Source organism: Lynx rufus, unplaced genomic scaffold, assembly GCF_022079265.1.
Source record: "Lynx rufus isolate CCGP_SWC_20201006 ecotype Redwood Valley unplaced genomic scaffold, mLynRuf1.p SCAF_2, whole genome shotgun sequence".
Classification (NCBI taxonomy): domain Eukaryota; kingdom Metazoa; phylum Chordata; class Mammalia; order Carnivora; family Felidae; genus Lynx; species Lynx rufus.
The window spans coordinates 171,379,601-171,394,059 of NW_025814834.1; the positions used below are offsets into that span (position 1 = coordinate 171,379,601).

The window sequence follows — 14,459 nt, forward strand, 5'->3', positions numbered from 1 at the left end:
TAACATGGGAGATTCCTGTGTTGCAGATAAACAAGCTGGTCTTTTCATGAGTTTAGTGAGCTATACTGGTAAGTCAGAAATCTGCTTTAAAGCTGTCTTAGATCACCATAAAAATGACAGAGAGCTAGTGTTTGATTTTAATCTACCAGATGAATGAGAAGTTATATTTTTTAACACTTGTATAGATTTTACAAAGTATATGTAAAAAGTAAAATTAGCAGTTTTAGTTAAATTAAGAACTAATTTAAAATATAGGACATGAAAAACTAAGGCAAAAATTTTTTTGTAGAATATTTATTTTCAATTACTTGCCAGGTTTATCCAAGAAACTACCAATTAATGATTTTCTGAGGAATGTTTTGAACAACGTGTTTTTCTTTGTGTCGTTATATATCTTACAGAAAGACATTTTAAATCTATCCCTTTGATCCATAGACCATTGACACGAATCACTTAAAAACTGATCAAATACAGTGCCTTTATTCTTTAGTTGATGTTGAAACAAGAGCTCAAAAAATGTCTACTTCTCCTGAGAGCATAGGAGATGGTTGACATCCTTTCTCCAGTTTACCTTTATAACTGGCAATATTATGTCACATTCATCTTGTCTACACCAATTCAAAGCCTGAATCACAAAAAGATTTTTCAGATGAGTCAACAGTGTTGGACCAAAAGGGTTGTGAACTAAAGGAGTCAGAAAGGCATAACCTCAGAAATACATTGGAGGACAGAGGATCCACATGCACAATAAGTAAAGCCCAGGAGTCAAGAATGGAAATTCGTTAAAACTAAGGTAACAAATACTCTCATCTTTAGGGCAAGGGGGAGGTATACATAAGGGAAAGAATATTAAATAACCTGTAGGTCATTTCTCATTAAGTTATATTATGGAAGAGTTTAAAGTGTTTCACATGAATCTCAGTGACAGTTATCAAGAACCCTAAAATTCCTATGATTTAACTGTCATGCAACACTATTTTCTGATTGAAGAAGAGACTTCCTCCAAGAACACTGATACGATACTGAACACATCCCAACCTTCCATATACTTCAGTTTTCTTAAAATACAACGTTCTCATATCAAGAACTCGTACCAGTAGTTCTTAACATTAACTGTCTCTGGAGTGTGAGAGGCCCAGGCTCTGTCCTAGAACTACTCTATCAGAAGCTTATGAGTAGTGTTCAGGGCTGTTTCTTTTAAAAAGTTCCATTAGTGATTCTGAATGTAGAGTGAGGGGAGAACCATGACTTTTTGTAACACACCATCTTGTGGAAGAATGTTGAGACATGATTTAACTGTAACTAATTTATTGGTAATTGAAATGGGGGTATCAAAGTGTTATTCTAATAGTATTTGTGTATTTTTTAGAATGGTTTTTAATGTCTTGGCAAACCATAAGGTAACTGATCATTTGCCAATTTAATATACATTTAAAATGAAAATTTAACCACATTTTTGTGTGTGCCCAAAGCCTCATCTTACGGATTCCATAAAGTATGTCTACTTTAAAGGGCAACCAAGAATGCAACAATTTTTACTGTAAACCTCTTTTAAGTATGACAACTTGGATGGACTAAGTTTCTCCTATTTGAAAAATCTCTTCACCTCCAACTATTATTAAAGGTAATTATGCATGTTTATTCTCTTCTAGGTATGTGTGTATATATACACCTATATATTATACATATTCTCAAGAGAACTCCACTATATTATAGCAAAAAATATGCAAAACAAATATGAGCAGTTGTACATGTAGTTGTTAAGCAGTTTAAATTTTATTGACCTCGAGTTTTTAAAAAAAGTTAAATTTAAGGTCACACACCTCTAAATTTGATATACTATATACAGATCGTGCAGAATATGACTATGAAGAGATACAAATTAGTCCATGCCCAAAAAGATTTACTAGAATACAGAATCATTTTCATAAATACATATAAAATTCTTCTCAAGATAGAAGGGGGATTGGCTGTCCAGGTTTTCTGAGACACTTTTCAAAGTGATTCAAGGCACAAAATGTACACTACTGTGAATACACACATATTCCAGACTTTGTGCCTCTAAATACAGCCCATTAAAGATCTGGCTTCATGACTTAAAAAACTAAAGGTACTGAAATGAGATTCTTCTTCTTAGCTGGAAACCCACAGGACCTATAAACATCATATAGATAATTACTCCAAAATATGGAGATACAAATACAAGCACTTTATTTTAAAAAGCAAACACAAAAGATAGATGTGAATTCAAAAGTGTTTAAATGCTTCCATTTGGATAATTCAATTAAGAACCTATACAAGTTTGTTCCCAGAAGCTAATGCATCACTAGTCTCTACTATGGGAAATGAATTCTAAAAATTAACATGGTTTTCAGTAATTCAAATTTCACTATTTATATAAAAACTTTAGAGAGACCAATAATATCCAATAGCTTCAAAAGATAAGCTAGACTCTTTGATGTAATCTTTACCAGCTTTTGTCCAGGTCTGTTTAATATATACATAAGGAATACCCTATAATTTCTTATAAAATAGCAAGTAAGGAGTAGATGTAGGAGATGTAGAAGGAGAAAGAGAATTCAGAAAGTCCTTCTCTTCAGTAACTTTCACTTCAGAATCATCAAAAAGTAACCACTTTCCCTCATACTCCTTTAAACTTTGCACTACATATGAAATTTTGTTCTCAAATCCACTAAAGTTAAGGCCTGTTTGGTCACTGGATTCCTTGTTTGTATCAACTTCATGAGTCCCATTAGTACTGTTAGTCTCAGAATTTCTGTTTTCAGCAAATGCTGTATTGGCAACTTTATCAGGATTAGATGCTTTGTTGTATAGCTCATAATCTGCTTTGCTCTTTTGTCCTCCAAGAAGTCCAATAGCTTCTACATTTTTTTTGTTCAGAACTTTGCTTGGCTGTGTATTTCCACTGACTCTAATTGACATTTCTTCATCATAATTTTCAACCACATCCCTTGCTTCCTCCTCATTCAATGGTTCTGGTTTACCTATTTCACACATTTGGTCAATCACAAAATTTCCCTTATCTAGTTCTAAACTGTTAAGGTCAGTGACTTTAACAGAAGCAGTGTAATGCCCACTACTGATGGTAATGCCACTGTGCATCACAACTGCAAATAACCCATAGCTGTCGTTGGTTGGCTTTGTGCTCCATTCTTCTAGTGACAGTTTAAGAGGTGTCAGTAAAGGAGTGTTGATCTTGGAAAGTCCACCACCATAGCAATCAAACCTTTGGAAGGAAAAAAAAAAAGTTTTCTGCAATTCCACTTTACACATTCAGTTTTACATCCAAATGTGAAACCAAGTAGAAGTCTGAATGAATCCTTAATGTTTAGTGCACACAAGAAATACTGAAATACGTGCTAATATTCAGCAGTTTCTATGAAGAACATATGGCATGCTCCCTTTTATTTACTTTCCTAATTTTTTAAAAGTTAATGTTTATTTATGAGATAGCACCAGAGGGAGGGGCAGAGAGAGAGGGAGACAGATTCCCTGTCAACATGGGGCTCAAACTCACAAACTGTGAGCTCATGACCTAAGCCAAAATCAAGAGTTGGATGCATAACTTACCCGACTGGGCCACCAAGGTGCCCCTTTAACTTTCCTAATTTTGTACAATGAGAAAGCCAGTGTTTTAAATGCCATTTAACTTCAAAATCTTTAGTGAGTAATTTTAATGTGACAGCCATCTCTACCAAGATTTGGGGAACAAAAATAAACAGCAAAGAAAAAAATCCACTGAAAGAAAACACTGTATGTCTTCTTCTGTAATAATAAAGTGTGTAGAGAGCTACTGGAGGCTCCCGTGCTAACTTCGAACAATTCATTAATACGGGACGGAATAAAATCTACAATGACATGTATACATGTCACAAAGATACTTGAATTTTCAACAGAAGAATCAAAATTCTTCAAAGACTAGTTTGATTCTTGGCTTACCTTAAATATAATTTTGCCTTTTTCACCCCTCAAAAAACCTTGATGTATACAAGATCTGTTTCCTGCTTTAATCACTTCAACTTGAAACTGTATCTAGTAAGGAACGAAGATTAAAAGATGTGGGAAGAACCCTAGACTATGTATTCATACCAAAAGGATTTATATTGATGCATTTTTACAAGTAAACTTAGTAACAAACTTTTCTAAGGTTATCTTTATATTATGCTATTACACTATTTTGTTACTATTATAGTATTTTGAACAAAACTTATAGCAGCTCATTTTTTTTCATATAGCTTTTATTTATAATACTCACTCCAAGCCACTAGCAGCAAAGCACTTCAAATGAATAGTTATAACTTCAGGCATTTTGTCAAACAAAAGACTTCGTTCGGCTTCAGTATAATGATGGCAATTTTCACAGAAATATTTATCTTCTCCTACAATCCTCTCCACTGAAGCAAACTGTGAAATTGCCCATCTCAGGGTCTTCATTTCTGTTTTTGGCTCTGGAGAAACTACATAAGAGAATCCTTTCACTCACAAATGAAAAACCTCTCATTTAAAAATTAAACAAGTTCCATGTTCAAAATTAGCATGCCATTTCATTTGACTAATCCTTCCCAAACAATAAAGACATTTTAGTTTCAGAAACTTAAGTTTATCATCCTCAACAGGACACATATCTTTTAAATATTTATACTTGGCTGGCCAAGTACAAAGTATTTAGGTGACAGGGCCAGCAAAATGATAACCTAGTCTCTGATTCAGTGTTAAGACAGACTTTTTAGTTTACACTTTAATGGCTAACTTCCGATATCTGAACAAGCCAGTCTCATGATCACTTCCCATAATGTTTCCCTACTTCTTGTCCTTTTATACTGGACAAAACACTGGCTCAAATATTGTGAACAAAAATATCCTCTGTAGCTCTAAGGCTGAGATACCTAAAACTTAATAAAGCATTTCACTTCCCATTATAACATACTCTACACATCAAAATAAAGATACCATAATCTTCTAAATGTTAATTATTAACAAGTGAATCTATATGAGCAGAAAGATTTTATTATACCAGAGACACTATTTTTTTTCCCAGTAATTATACAAGCTATTATTAGACTGTGTTTTGTTGAAGAAAACTACTTATTCCATCATCCATACAAGACTCCAATTTTGCTTACTTTCAGAACTCTCCTCTACTTTGGAAAGCTCATCTTCTTGTACTGGCACACTGATGTCCTGAAAATCTTCTCTTCTTTCTGTTAAACTTTCACATTCTAAGCAACGAGTCCTTAATACCAGCTGACCTTGAAATAATTTCTCTACTAGCTCAAAACCAATTTGCTCTGCACCTAAAACAAAAATAGGAAAAATTTTCAGCTCAGCGTAGCCCAAATAACCAATATTGTTTCAAATGTATCATGAATAAAAAGCTGACTTTTAGATCTAAACTTGCTTATTAACATTAAGAGGTGTCTTATTCATGATACATAAATTCCCTGTAAAGATCGTTTTGAAGATGAATTACTGTGGTCTCTAAAAAAGAAAGTCACAATTTTGTCACCTTAAGTCCCTTCCCAAAGAAACTCCTATAGAAACAACCCCAAAATAAGTACGACACTTTTGGTAAAAACCATGAACCACATCAATACTACACATTTTCCCTGAGAGTTGGACACAATTAGGTAGCTATCCAGTTCAACTACAGTAGAACTACTTAGTTCTCTAAAATTGTATTTCATTAAATGCAATTTCTTTCATGAGTTTATTGTCTAGTACTACAGAGGGGGTAAAATAATTCTTTCCATTAAAATGTATGGAATTCCCCTCGTTTATAAACCATAAATTAACATTACCTTAAGATTAGTGAGATTTATACACACACATCTGAGCACAGTGGTTAAAACACCACACAGTTCACAGTGTTAAAATTTTCTTACAACTTGAACCACATTTATCTTGTACATGTATCTAAGAGAACACTGCAGTTCTGCAGCTGTTAATCCTACCTATTAATGTCTAAGAATAAATTATACTGACCTTTGTTTATGGGCTTAACTTCATTAACATTAACGGACTTAACATTATTCCCTGGAGATTCAAGTTCACAACCATTAGTTGTGCTTTCATTTTCACACTTCCCCAAGTCCTCTTCAAGATCATATTCATTTTCTTTCGACTGTCCTTTGGATCCCTGGTTTGTTGTTATTTTCCCCAGACTACAGAATTTAGAAAGAATGCTGGGTTGCTTAGTTGCAGGCTTTAACCAATTTATTTTAACTCTTGATTTCTTTTGTGAGGGTCTTGAACTTTCATTTTCAGAAACATACTTGGGGATTATTTTAGAAGGAATCTCTAATGTATCACCTGTAGCTTTCCTTTTTGATCTGGTTTGTCTCTGGTTCTCTTCCAGTGACTGGTGTTCCTTAGAGGCTTTAATTTTTTTCTTTATGTTACCAAATTCAATGTCATTTTTTCTTTTCCCATTTCCTTTTGTGAGTTTTTCTTTATAGTCTTCAGAATGCCTCATACTGTCCATCTCTGTGGTGTTAATACCACTCATTTCCTCCTTCTGATGAGATTTTTCTTCTACCTTAGTAGATAATTCTACCACATTTTTTACTTCTTCTTTTTTTAGGAGTTGGCATGTTTCTTGAATGTTTCCCAAAATACACTGTAATACTTCCTGTGCATCATGCTGTAGATATCCTTCATACATAGGGTTGAGTTCCCTATAAATAAAAATTTCCATTTCATCTATTCTAGTTTTCAAGATAGAATATAAAAAACACATCCTTTCTATAGAGAAATTAATTCATTTACAGGGGTATCAAATTATTTTAAAAACCTGAAAACATTTATTCAACTAATTTGAAACTTCTTACCTAAACTTGTAATTAAAAATAAAAACAAATTTTACCTCATATTCATTATCACAAATACTAGTAACAGCTAGTATTTGTATAGTTTACCATGTACCAGGGTTTATTCAAGATGCTTTTTATATTAGATGTAGAACATAATTCTCACAATAACCCTATAAGGTAAGTACTGTATCACCATGATTTTACAGATAAGGTAGCTTGCCCAAGGTCAAAGAGATGCAAAGCCAGGACTCAAACCTGCTGTTGGCCACCATGCTATACTGCCCATTAACAAACGTATAACAATTACACCTAGGTCTATTTTTTTTTTTTACTGTTAAGTAATCTCTACACCCAATGTGGGGCTTGAACTTACAACTCTGAGATCGAGTCACGTGCTCTACCAACTAAGCCAGGCACCCCTCACCTAGGTCTATTCTTTAAAAAGTTATTTAGTTTTAAGATTTACCCTGTAACATTAGGTAAGGCTATTTATATATTGGATAATGTTTCATTTAAGACAATACAAAAAAAATCTAATCCAGTGAACTAATAGTTACGCAAACACATACAAGAAAACTGGAATATTTGGCATTTATAGTTCTTATGCATAATATATTTTGACTAAAAACCTACAATTCCTAATCTGAAATCTCTTAGGACCAAATCTGAGAATTCACTAATTTTCAGATTAAAAAAATACATATGGCATGTAATAAATTTATTTTAACCCAAGGGGCAGTATCCCATAATTAAACATATTACTATTCCTATTTAAAAATGTGTGAGTATTCACATTATAAATAAAAATGAACAAAGACTATTAATAGCCTCATACCAATTCACATCTAATGAATTTAGTACCAAACTTACAAAAAGATTTCTAATTTCCAGAGCCTCTGGGATACCAGTGAGTATAGGATCTGTAGTTTCTATTTTCCTGGCCCTTCACTCCCCCTATTTATTCCCATATCACTCTCCCCCAAAGAAAGCAGTAAGCTACTAAGTTGGAATCCTAAAATTACAGGCACAATACCTGAGTGTGTTAAGCAGTCGCCTTGGCTGAGTAGCAAGTTCATCAGTGTATTTCTCTGGATTTAAGAGAAAGCTAGCCTGAAGCTGTTCAACTGAAATGATCAAGGACTGTAAACTGCATATGAGTTCATAACTTGCCAAAGAATCTTCTTTACAATTTCCCTGTCAAGAAAGAAACACACAAACCATTATTTTTATTTATGAACAAATTAAGTACCTTCCCCTTTTCTTGTGTTTCACTAGACAATACTAGCTTTGCTAAATTTAATTTCATTCTAACACTAATTCTATAGAGGTATACAAACTTTAAACAATTTTGAGTTTTTGATTATTTTCAATTACAGGGAAGATAATGGTTTTCTGACTGTGTAAATCAAAGGTTGTGAGTGAATTTGAAAACACAATACATAAATAACAGGAGATACAAGGGCATGATAAACTGACTGTGATATACAATGTTTATTGGTAAGCAATAAATTAGAGGGCAAGAGAAGACACTGTAAAAGATGACAACCTAGTTAGCTAACCTACAAGAATGGAAAAATTGCCTTTCTTAAAAACACAGGATACTAAGAAATTCCATTTCAGAGAACTAGTCTGTTATCCTCCTCCCAAATCCTGTGTTTCTATTACTTTTTAATTTCTAAGCAAGTTTATTTCCATTACTTTACTTTTTATATATTTTCTGTTCTTTTATTTTTACCTTATCTTTTTGATTGGCTTCATCTTTCAGGGCTTCTTTCTTCCTTGAAATAATGTTAAATAAGTGCTTCACTCCAGATTTAAAACCAGGACAAAAATATAATACCTATAAAAAGTAAGACTGTCTGAGTGTTTACTGAACAAACAACAATGTAACTAAAACCATTAAAGTACTATGTTTTTTGTAGAGCATTTTAAAAATTTTTTCAAAATTTTTATTTGAGAGAGAGTGTGCGAAAAGGGGAAGGAGGGACAGAAGGAAACATAGAATCTGAGCTGTCAGCACAGACCCCGACGTGGGGCTTGAACTCAAGAACCGCAAGATCATGACCTGACCCAAAGTCAGACAACTGACTGAGCCACCCAGGCACCCCTGTAGAGCATTTTTAAATGTGCATTAGTTAAAATTCTGAAATTAATACTGTGTCAAAAATTGTTTTGTATTTCATCATAGTAGCTCACTGTCTTCCCTCACTGGCAGCAAAGCAGTGAGCCCGGGCACATATTGCCAGGACGCAGGGTTCTAAGAGTACAATATAAAACAGAGTTCCAAAGGTTAAAATACACATCACCACAGTACTAGGAATAAGGCAGAAAAACCAAGAATTTGTCATCTTCCAGTTAACCAATGTCAATTCAATTTTGCTAGCCCAATTTTATTTATTACTTTCTCCTACCCCAAAGGAAGCTGGTAACATGCAATTTAGAATCATTACTTTAGTCCATTCTAGTTCATTTACAGTCAAAGGCAAAGACCATATGGACAATTAAAATACTCCACTCTGAAATTCTCAAACATTAAATGTTACATCATGCTTTGCCTACTAAAGCTTTATTATATAGCAAAATCCTCAACTTACCTGAAGTATACTGTTAAGATAACAAGTATTGCCGAGATTATTCAGTCCCACAAATGGTAACAAGTTTTCTCTCTTCTCACAGTTTATAGGTGAGGACTGTGCTGCAGGAACAACTTGATCACTGTAAAATATAAGCAGAGAGAGGTATTATGAAGTATAGTATCTTAAAGAAACAAAGTGGAACGAACACTTCCTTAGATATAGTCTTTTCCCAAAAATTGTATGAACTGAGATATGGATTTTATTCAGGTGACACTTTTCTAAGAAATCTATACAGGTGCAAAAATTGCTACATACTCAGAATAAAAGTTTTATAAACACTTTAAAACCATTATACACAACAAGCCTCAATTCCATCCTGAGCTATTAATCCCATTTTAGAGAGTAGAAAATTGAGGGACTGGTACTGTGATGAGTTAAACCTACATAATTTTTAAAAGCAGTCTAACTGAACAGAAACCTGGAAATAAGCTATGACAATATCTAGGAGAGGATGCACCACCTAAGAGGTCAGGTTCTGGTAAAAGGAAAGAGTAGATAAAGAGAATTACACAGTTGTCCTTCACTTTAAAACGAATTGTTCAAGTTATTCTTTTACCTTATTTTAACAAATAGTAGGTCCTCACAGAATTTTTATTTTATAGCAGCTAGCTACTAACCTGGCACCTCAAAGTGTTTATAGGCATGAATGCTGGTAAACATAAGGTTCACATCTCCTAAACTGATTACTGGGAAATATTAGGAAATTACACATGGGACCAAACCCATTTTAGTCATATAGCTGTGTACCTATTTGTTGAATAGCAAGCTAGTATAGACTCTAATTACAACAACTATATGTAAGTATTCCATTTTGTTCAGATTTCAATCACTAAAGGATTTGCACCAAAAGATTTATTTTTATCTTACTGGCAACTACATACCAATAGGTTTGATAATTCATACACTAGGTTGTCAGGTCTTCTGAACCAAAAAAAAAAAAAAAAAACCCAAAATCACGTTATTTCTTTACCCTTACACAGAATGCGTTACATTACAAATAAGTTTAAATTGAAAAATAATTTTAGCCAACAAATATTTCTCCAAGTCAATCTAACTGGCTGACCATCAATGTAAACAGGTTAACATTATGGATGTGATCCTGTGCTGAGCCAGCCAGTTTTGCGGTTTCTAAATTTTTTAACATTTATTTTTGAGAGACAGAGACAGAGCATGAATGGGGAAGGAGCAGAGAGAGAGGGAGACACAGCATCCAAAGCAGGCTCCAGGCTCTGAGCTGTCAGCACAGAGCCCGACACACGGGGCTCGAACTCGTGCACTATGCACCATGCACTGTGAGATCATGACCTGAGCCGAAGTCGGATGCCTAACCGACTGAGCCACCCAGGCGCCCCCCCGCCCCCCCCTTTTTTTGACGATTATTTACAGTTTTGCTGTTTCTACTATACACTGCTAGGTTTGTCTCACTGCTGTGTGTTTTTGCCTCCATAGACTATCAGATCAGAATGGAGGTATCAAAGTTCACTGCTTCTTCACTGATACGGAATTTTAAAAGTACCAAAATATACTTAAGATACATACATTTCAGATCCTCTATATTCAGAAGCCTTTTCTTCATTTTCTTGAGAATCTGTGAAATCCAAGGCTCTCTTAGTTTCCTTTTTTTGAAAAAACTTCAAGGAAAGTCTATTTTTTTTGGATGGGCTACCTTTTGAAAGCCCATTACTTTCACTAGGTATGACACCAGGCATTTTCTCTTCAAATCCCAAGGAGTTGACAAGAATTAACTTATACAAGGATGTTGTAATCACCAATCATATCTGTTAATCACAGAAAAGGTTTCATTATTTTCAATTATCAGCTGTAGGCAGTAAGACCATTAAATTTTGAAAATTTACCAAGGAATGGTACCAATTAGATCTTCACATTTGAAAACCCAATGCTTGATCAATAACAGGCACTCAATGTTTATTGCTTAAACGAAGGAGCTTGTCATTTGTCCTTAGCTTTCTTAAACAAAAATATCAGATACTGAACTTTTATTATTTATTAGCCTATGAGATTAAGGGTCACACCACAAAATACCCCCATTTGAGTAGACCTACGATAAAGCAGTATTGACTAAGAAGTTAATTTTTATTTTAATTTATTCATTCGGAAAACATTGAGCAACAACCATCTCTAATTCTAAAGCACGAGGTAAAAAAGAAAGGGATGAATGGGAAATTAAGAGTGCTGGAAGTGAAGGAGTCCTCCCTCCAAAGCCTTTTCTAGTTATTAATATGAATACATGAAATAGTCTCTAAAAAAGCTTATATAAAATGTAACTTGCACAAGTCACTATGTTGTACACCAGAAACTAATGTAACATTGTGTCAACTATACTCCAATAAAAAAAATATAATTTGGATACAAGCAAAGGCATAGATCTGATTTTCAATTATACCTAAACTTTTGAGTGAAAAGTAATAAAAGATGCAAAGTTGAGAAAATGGTGCAAAGAACTGCTGCACTTTGTGCTACCAAACTGTTACTGACTAGACACAATATACTGATTTTCCAAAACTTCTTTTAAACTATAAATTTTGTTAAATGCTCCCTTGAGTAGAAAAAAAGATTTACGTTTTTTAAACTTTTTTCACTGTTAAAACTTTTGGATGAAAACCCCCCCAGCAGTATTTGTGGTATTTATTTTATACACACGTCCTATTTTCTTAAGATATCGGGGGGAGGGGGGAGGGAATTATCTGGGGTATTAGAGTACAAAACCTCAGCAATGATTTCAATACAGACACAGTAATAGGATGAACAGAGAAACTAACAAAATTCAAACTCCATCTTTACTAACAAGCATTTCACTCCACTATCTCTGATCTGGGAATTCGCAACATTGAACTCGGTTGTGAAACCACACTTTTGAGACTCAACTCAGGAGTAACTGCAAAGTTGACCAATTTCCCCATCCCCCTCCCCAACTCAATTTACCCTTCTAGCCACTTATTGCTACTGATGGAAAGCTATCACGAACGATAAACCAGTCTACGCGAAGTTGTCAGGGATCTCTAAGCATTAACGATTCTCGTAAAAGATTTTTCTTGGGAGCCAATTCTTATAAATGATGTAAAGTGGATTCTCTAAGACACAGAGTAGTAACCGGACTTAAATAAGCAGAAGAAAAAACGACCAAGCAGTTGAAATAACGGATAGATCCTAAGCAATTAAACCCTCCTGGCTCCCTCAAATCACTAACCATTTAACGTTGCTGAAAATACCACATTTTTACCAGATGCCGTATCTTACACCATTTCTTACTCCTGGCTTTATTACTGGAAAAACTAAAACGTTTCTCCTAGAAGTCTAAATCAAATGTCACAGAAAACACAATAAATCGAACATTAGATACTCTTGAACAAATGACAATATGAACATTCAGTCCCACTAGTTTCAAGTTCTTCCCTTTATAAGACGACAGGACTCAATGCCAGTTTTTCACGAAAAACGTAAAACAAGGATAACATCCTCGACAAAGGCTTAAAAACACGTGGCTTTCTAAATACTTATGGAAAAATTAAGTTACAGTGCGCGATAAAATTTAGCAATTCCCGACACCGGACAACATGCTCTCCCTACGCCGCACCTCTAGGAACGAAAAGTGAAAAGGCGAGGCTGTGCTGCCATCCGTGCCGGTCAGACACAGCCCTGGGTCCTGCGGGAGGCTGGTCGGTGGCGACTCCGGCCCGCACCGCAGCTCCGGGACCCTCGCCCGCGGAACTGGCCTATTGACGCCCAGCCCGCACCTGCCTCCCCGTGTCCCCGCGGCGACAGGAGGGGCGCCCCTCCCTGCCACCGGTGCCCAGAGAGCTCGACTGGCAGCTCCGCAAGGGCGCAGCAGCGAAGCGGTCCCGGCGTCTCCCCCCCCCACCCCCCCGCGGATCCGACGCCGGGGTCCTAGGGCGACCCCCTTGGGGGCCGGCCGAACTTGTCTCGGCGCCCAGGCACCGGCCTCTCCTCCCCAGGCCCTCCTTACCTGGTCATGGCCCAAAGCACGGTCCGCGGCGGTGACGCCCCGAGTCCAGCCGGGATGTATGTGGGTGCGACAGGTGAGCCCCTGCCCCGAGCCCGCGGGGGCCCCGACCCAAGGGAAAGCTGCCCGGATTGCCCTCCCCGCAGGGGAGTGACCATTCGCTCTCAAGAGCGGGAACCCGGGCTGCCGCTCGGTCCTGCCCTGCGCCGGCACCAACTACATCCCCGGAGCGGCGCCCGCCCCCGCCCTCCCCCGCCCCGGGATGGCGAGGCGCGCCAGAAGTAGTCCCGCTCGCCAAGCGCCTGAACCGCTAGGGTCTTTCCCACTCCACCACCGAGGGGAACTTGGCGCGTTTTCCTCAGTTTCAGGACCCCCGTGTTTTAGCCTCCGCCCGCGCCAGCACTGCGATTGGAGGTGGCGTCCTTCGAAAGTGCCGGTTCTAGTCTCCACGCTGCAGGGACGCGAAAGGCAAGAGCCGCCTCGCGACCGCCACTCGCCCCCCTGCCACGCACGGGGTCCGGAACCAGCTGGAACGGTAGTTTTCCCAAGATCCTAACGGGTTCTGCAGTTTCAAACAGCGCAGGCAGCGTCAGGGGCAGCTCGCGCGGGTCCTCGCTGAGGGCGCGCGCTAGGTGCTGGAGGCCTGGCTGGCGGGCTCGAGCCTCACACCCTTTTTTTTTTTTTTTTTTTTTTTTTTAACCATTCGTGCGCGCGAGTTGAGGAAAGGCGTACGGGTCGGGAGACGGGACAGAGAGAAGATGGGACGGACTCCTTCCTCGGGAAGACGACGCTAGGTGCTCAAATCCACCAATCTGCGATGAGCAATCCCCCAAACCTTGTCCCCCCACCACCACGCTGAAGGAGCCAATCAGAAGTACCTAGACAAAAGCAAGTGGGTGGGCGGAGGAAGTCTAGCCAATACCAAAAAGAAGACAGGAGGACTCCACCAATCATTGCTGGATATGCAGAGTACCCTTCAGGAGCGGTCCACTCCTTCCGCTCTCATTGGCG

At 37.3% G+C, this 14,459-nt stretch overlaps 1 protein-coding gene across 2 annotated transcripts; it reads right to left on the reverse strand.

Annotated features, from left to right (window-relative positions):
• Window positions 1-453: 453 nt before the first annotated feature.
• Window positions 454-14,144, reverse strand: USP1 (ubiquitin specific peptidase 1). Of its 2 annotated transcripts, none has more exons than XM_047083925.1 (9): window positions 13,452-14,144; window positions 11,006-11,244; window positions 9,425-9,545; window positions 8,566-8,670; window positions 7,864-8,024; window positions 6,331-6,695; window positions 5,145-5,315; window positions 4,277-4,478; window positions 454-3,247 (listed from the first exon to the last, which is right to left on the reverse strand). In XM_047083925.1, the coding sequence occupies exons 2-9, from the start codon at window positions 11,173-11,175 to the stop codon at window positions 2,515-2,517; spliced, it is 2,028 nt and encodes a 675-aa protein (XP_046939881.1). In that variant the 5' UTR covers window positions 11,176-11,244; window positions 13,452-14,144; the 3' UTR covers window positions 454-2,514. The 2 variants fall into 2 exon arrangements, with proteins under 2 accessions (XP_046939881.1, XP_046939880.1); XM_047083924.1 differs by having other exon boundaries at window positions 6,004-6,695; window positions 13,452-14,141.
• Window positions 14,145-14,459: the final 315 nt, after the last annotated feature.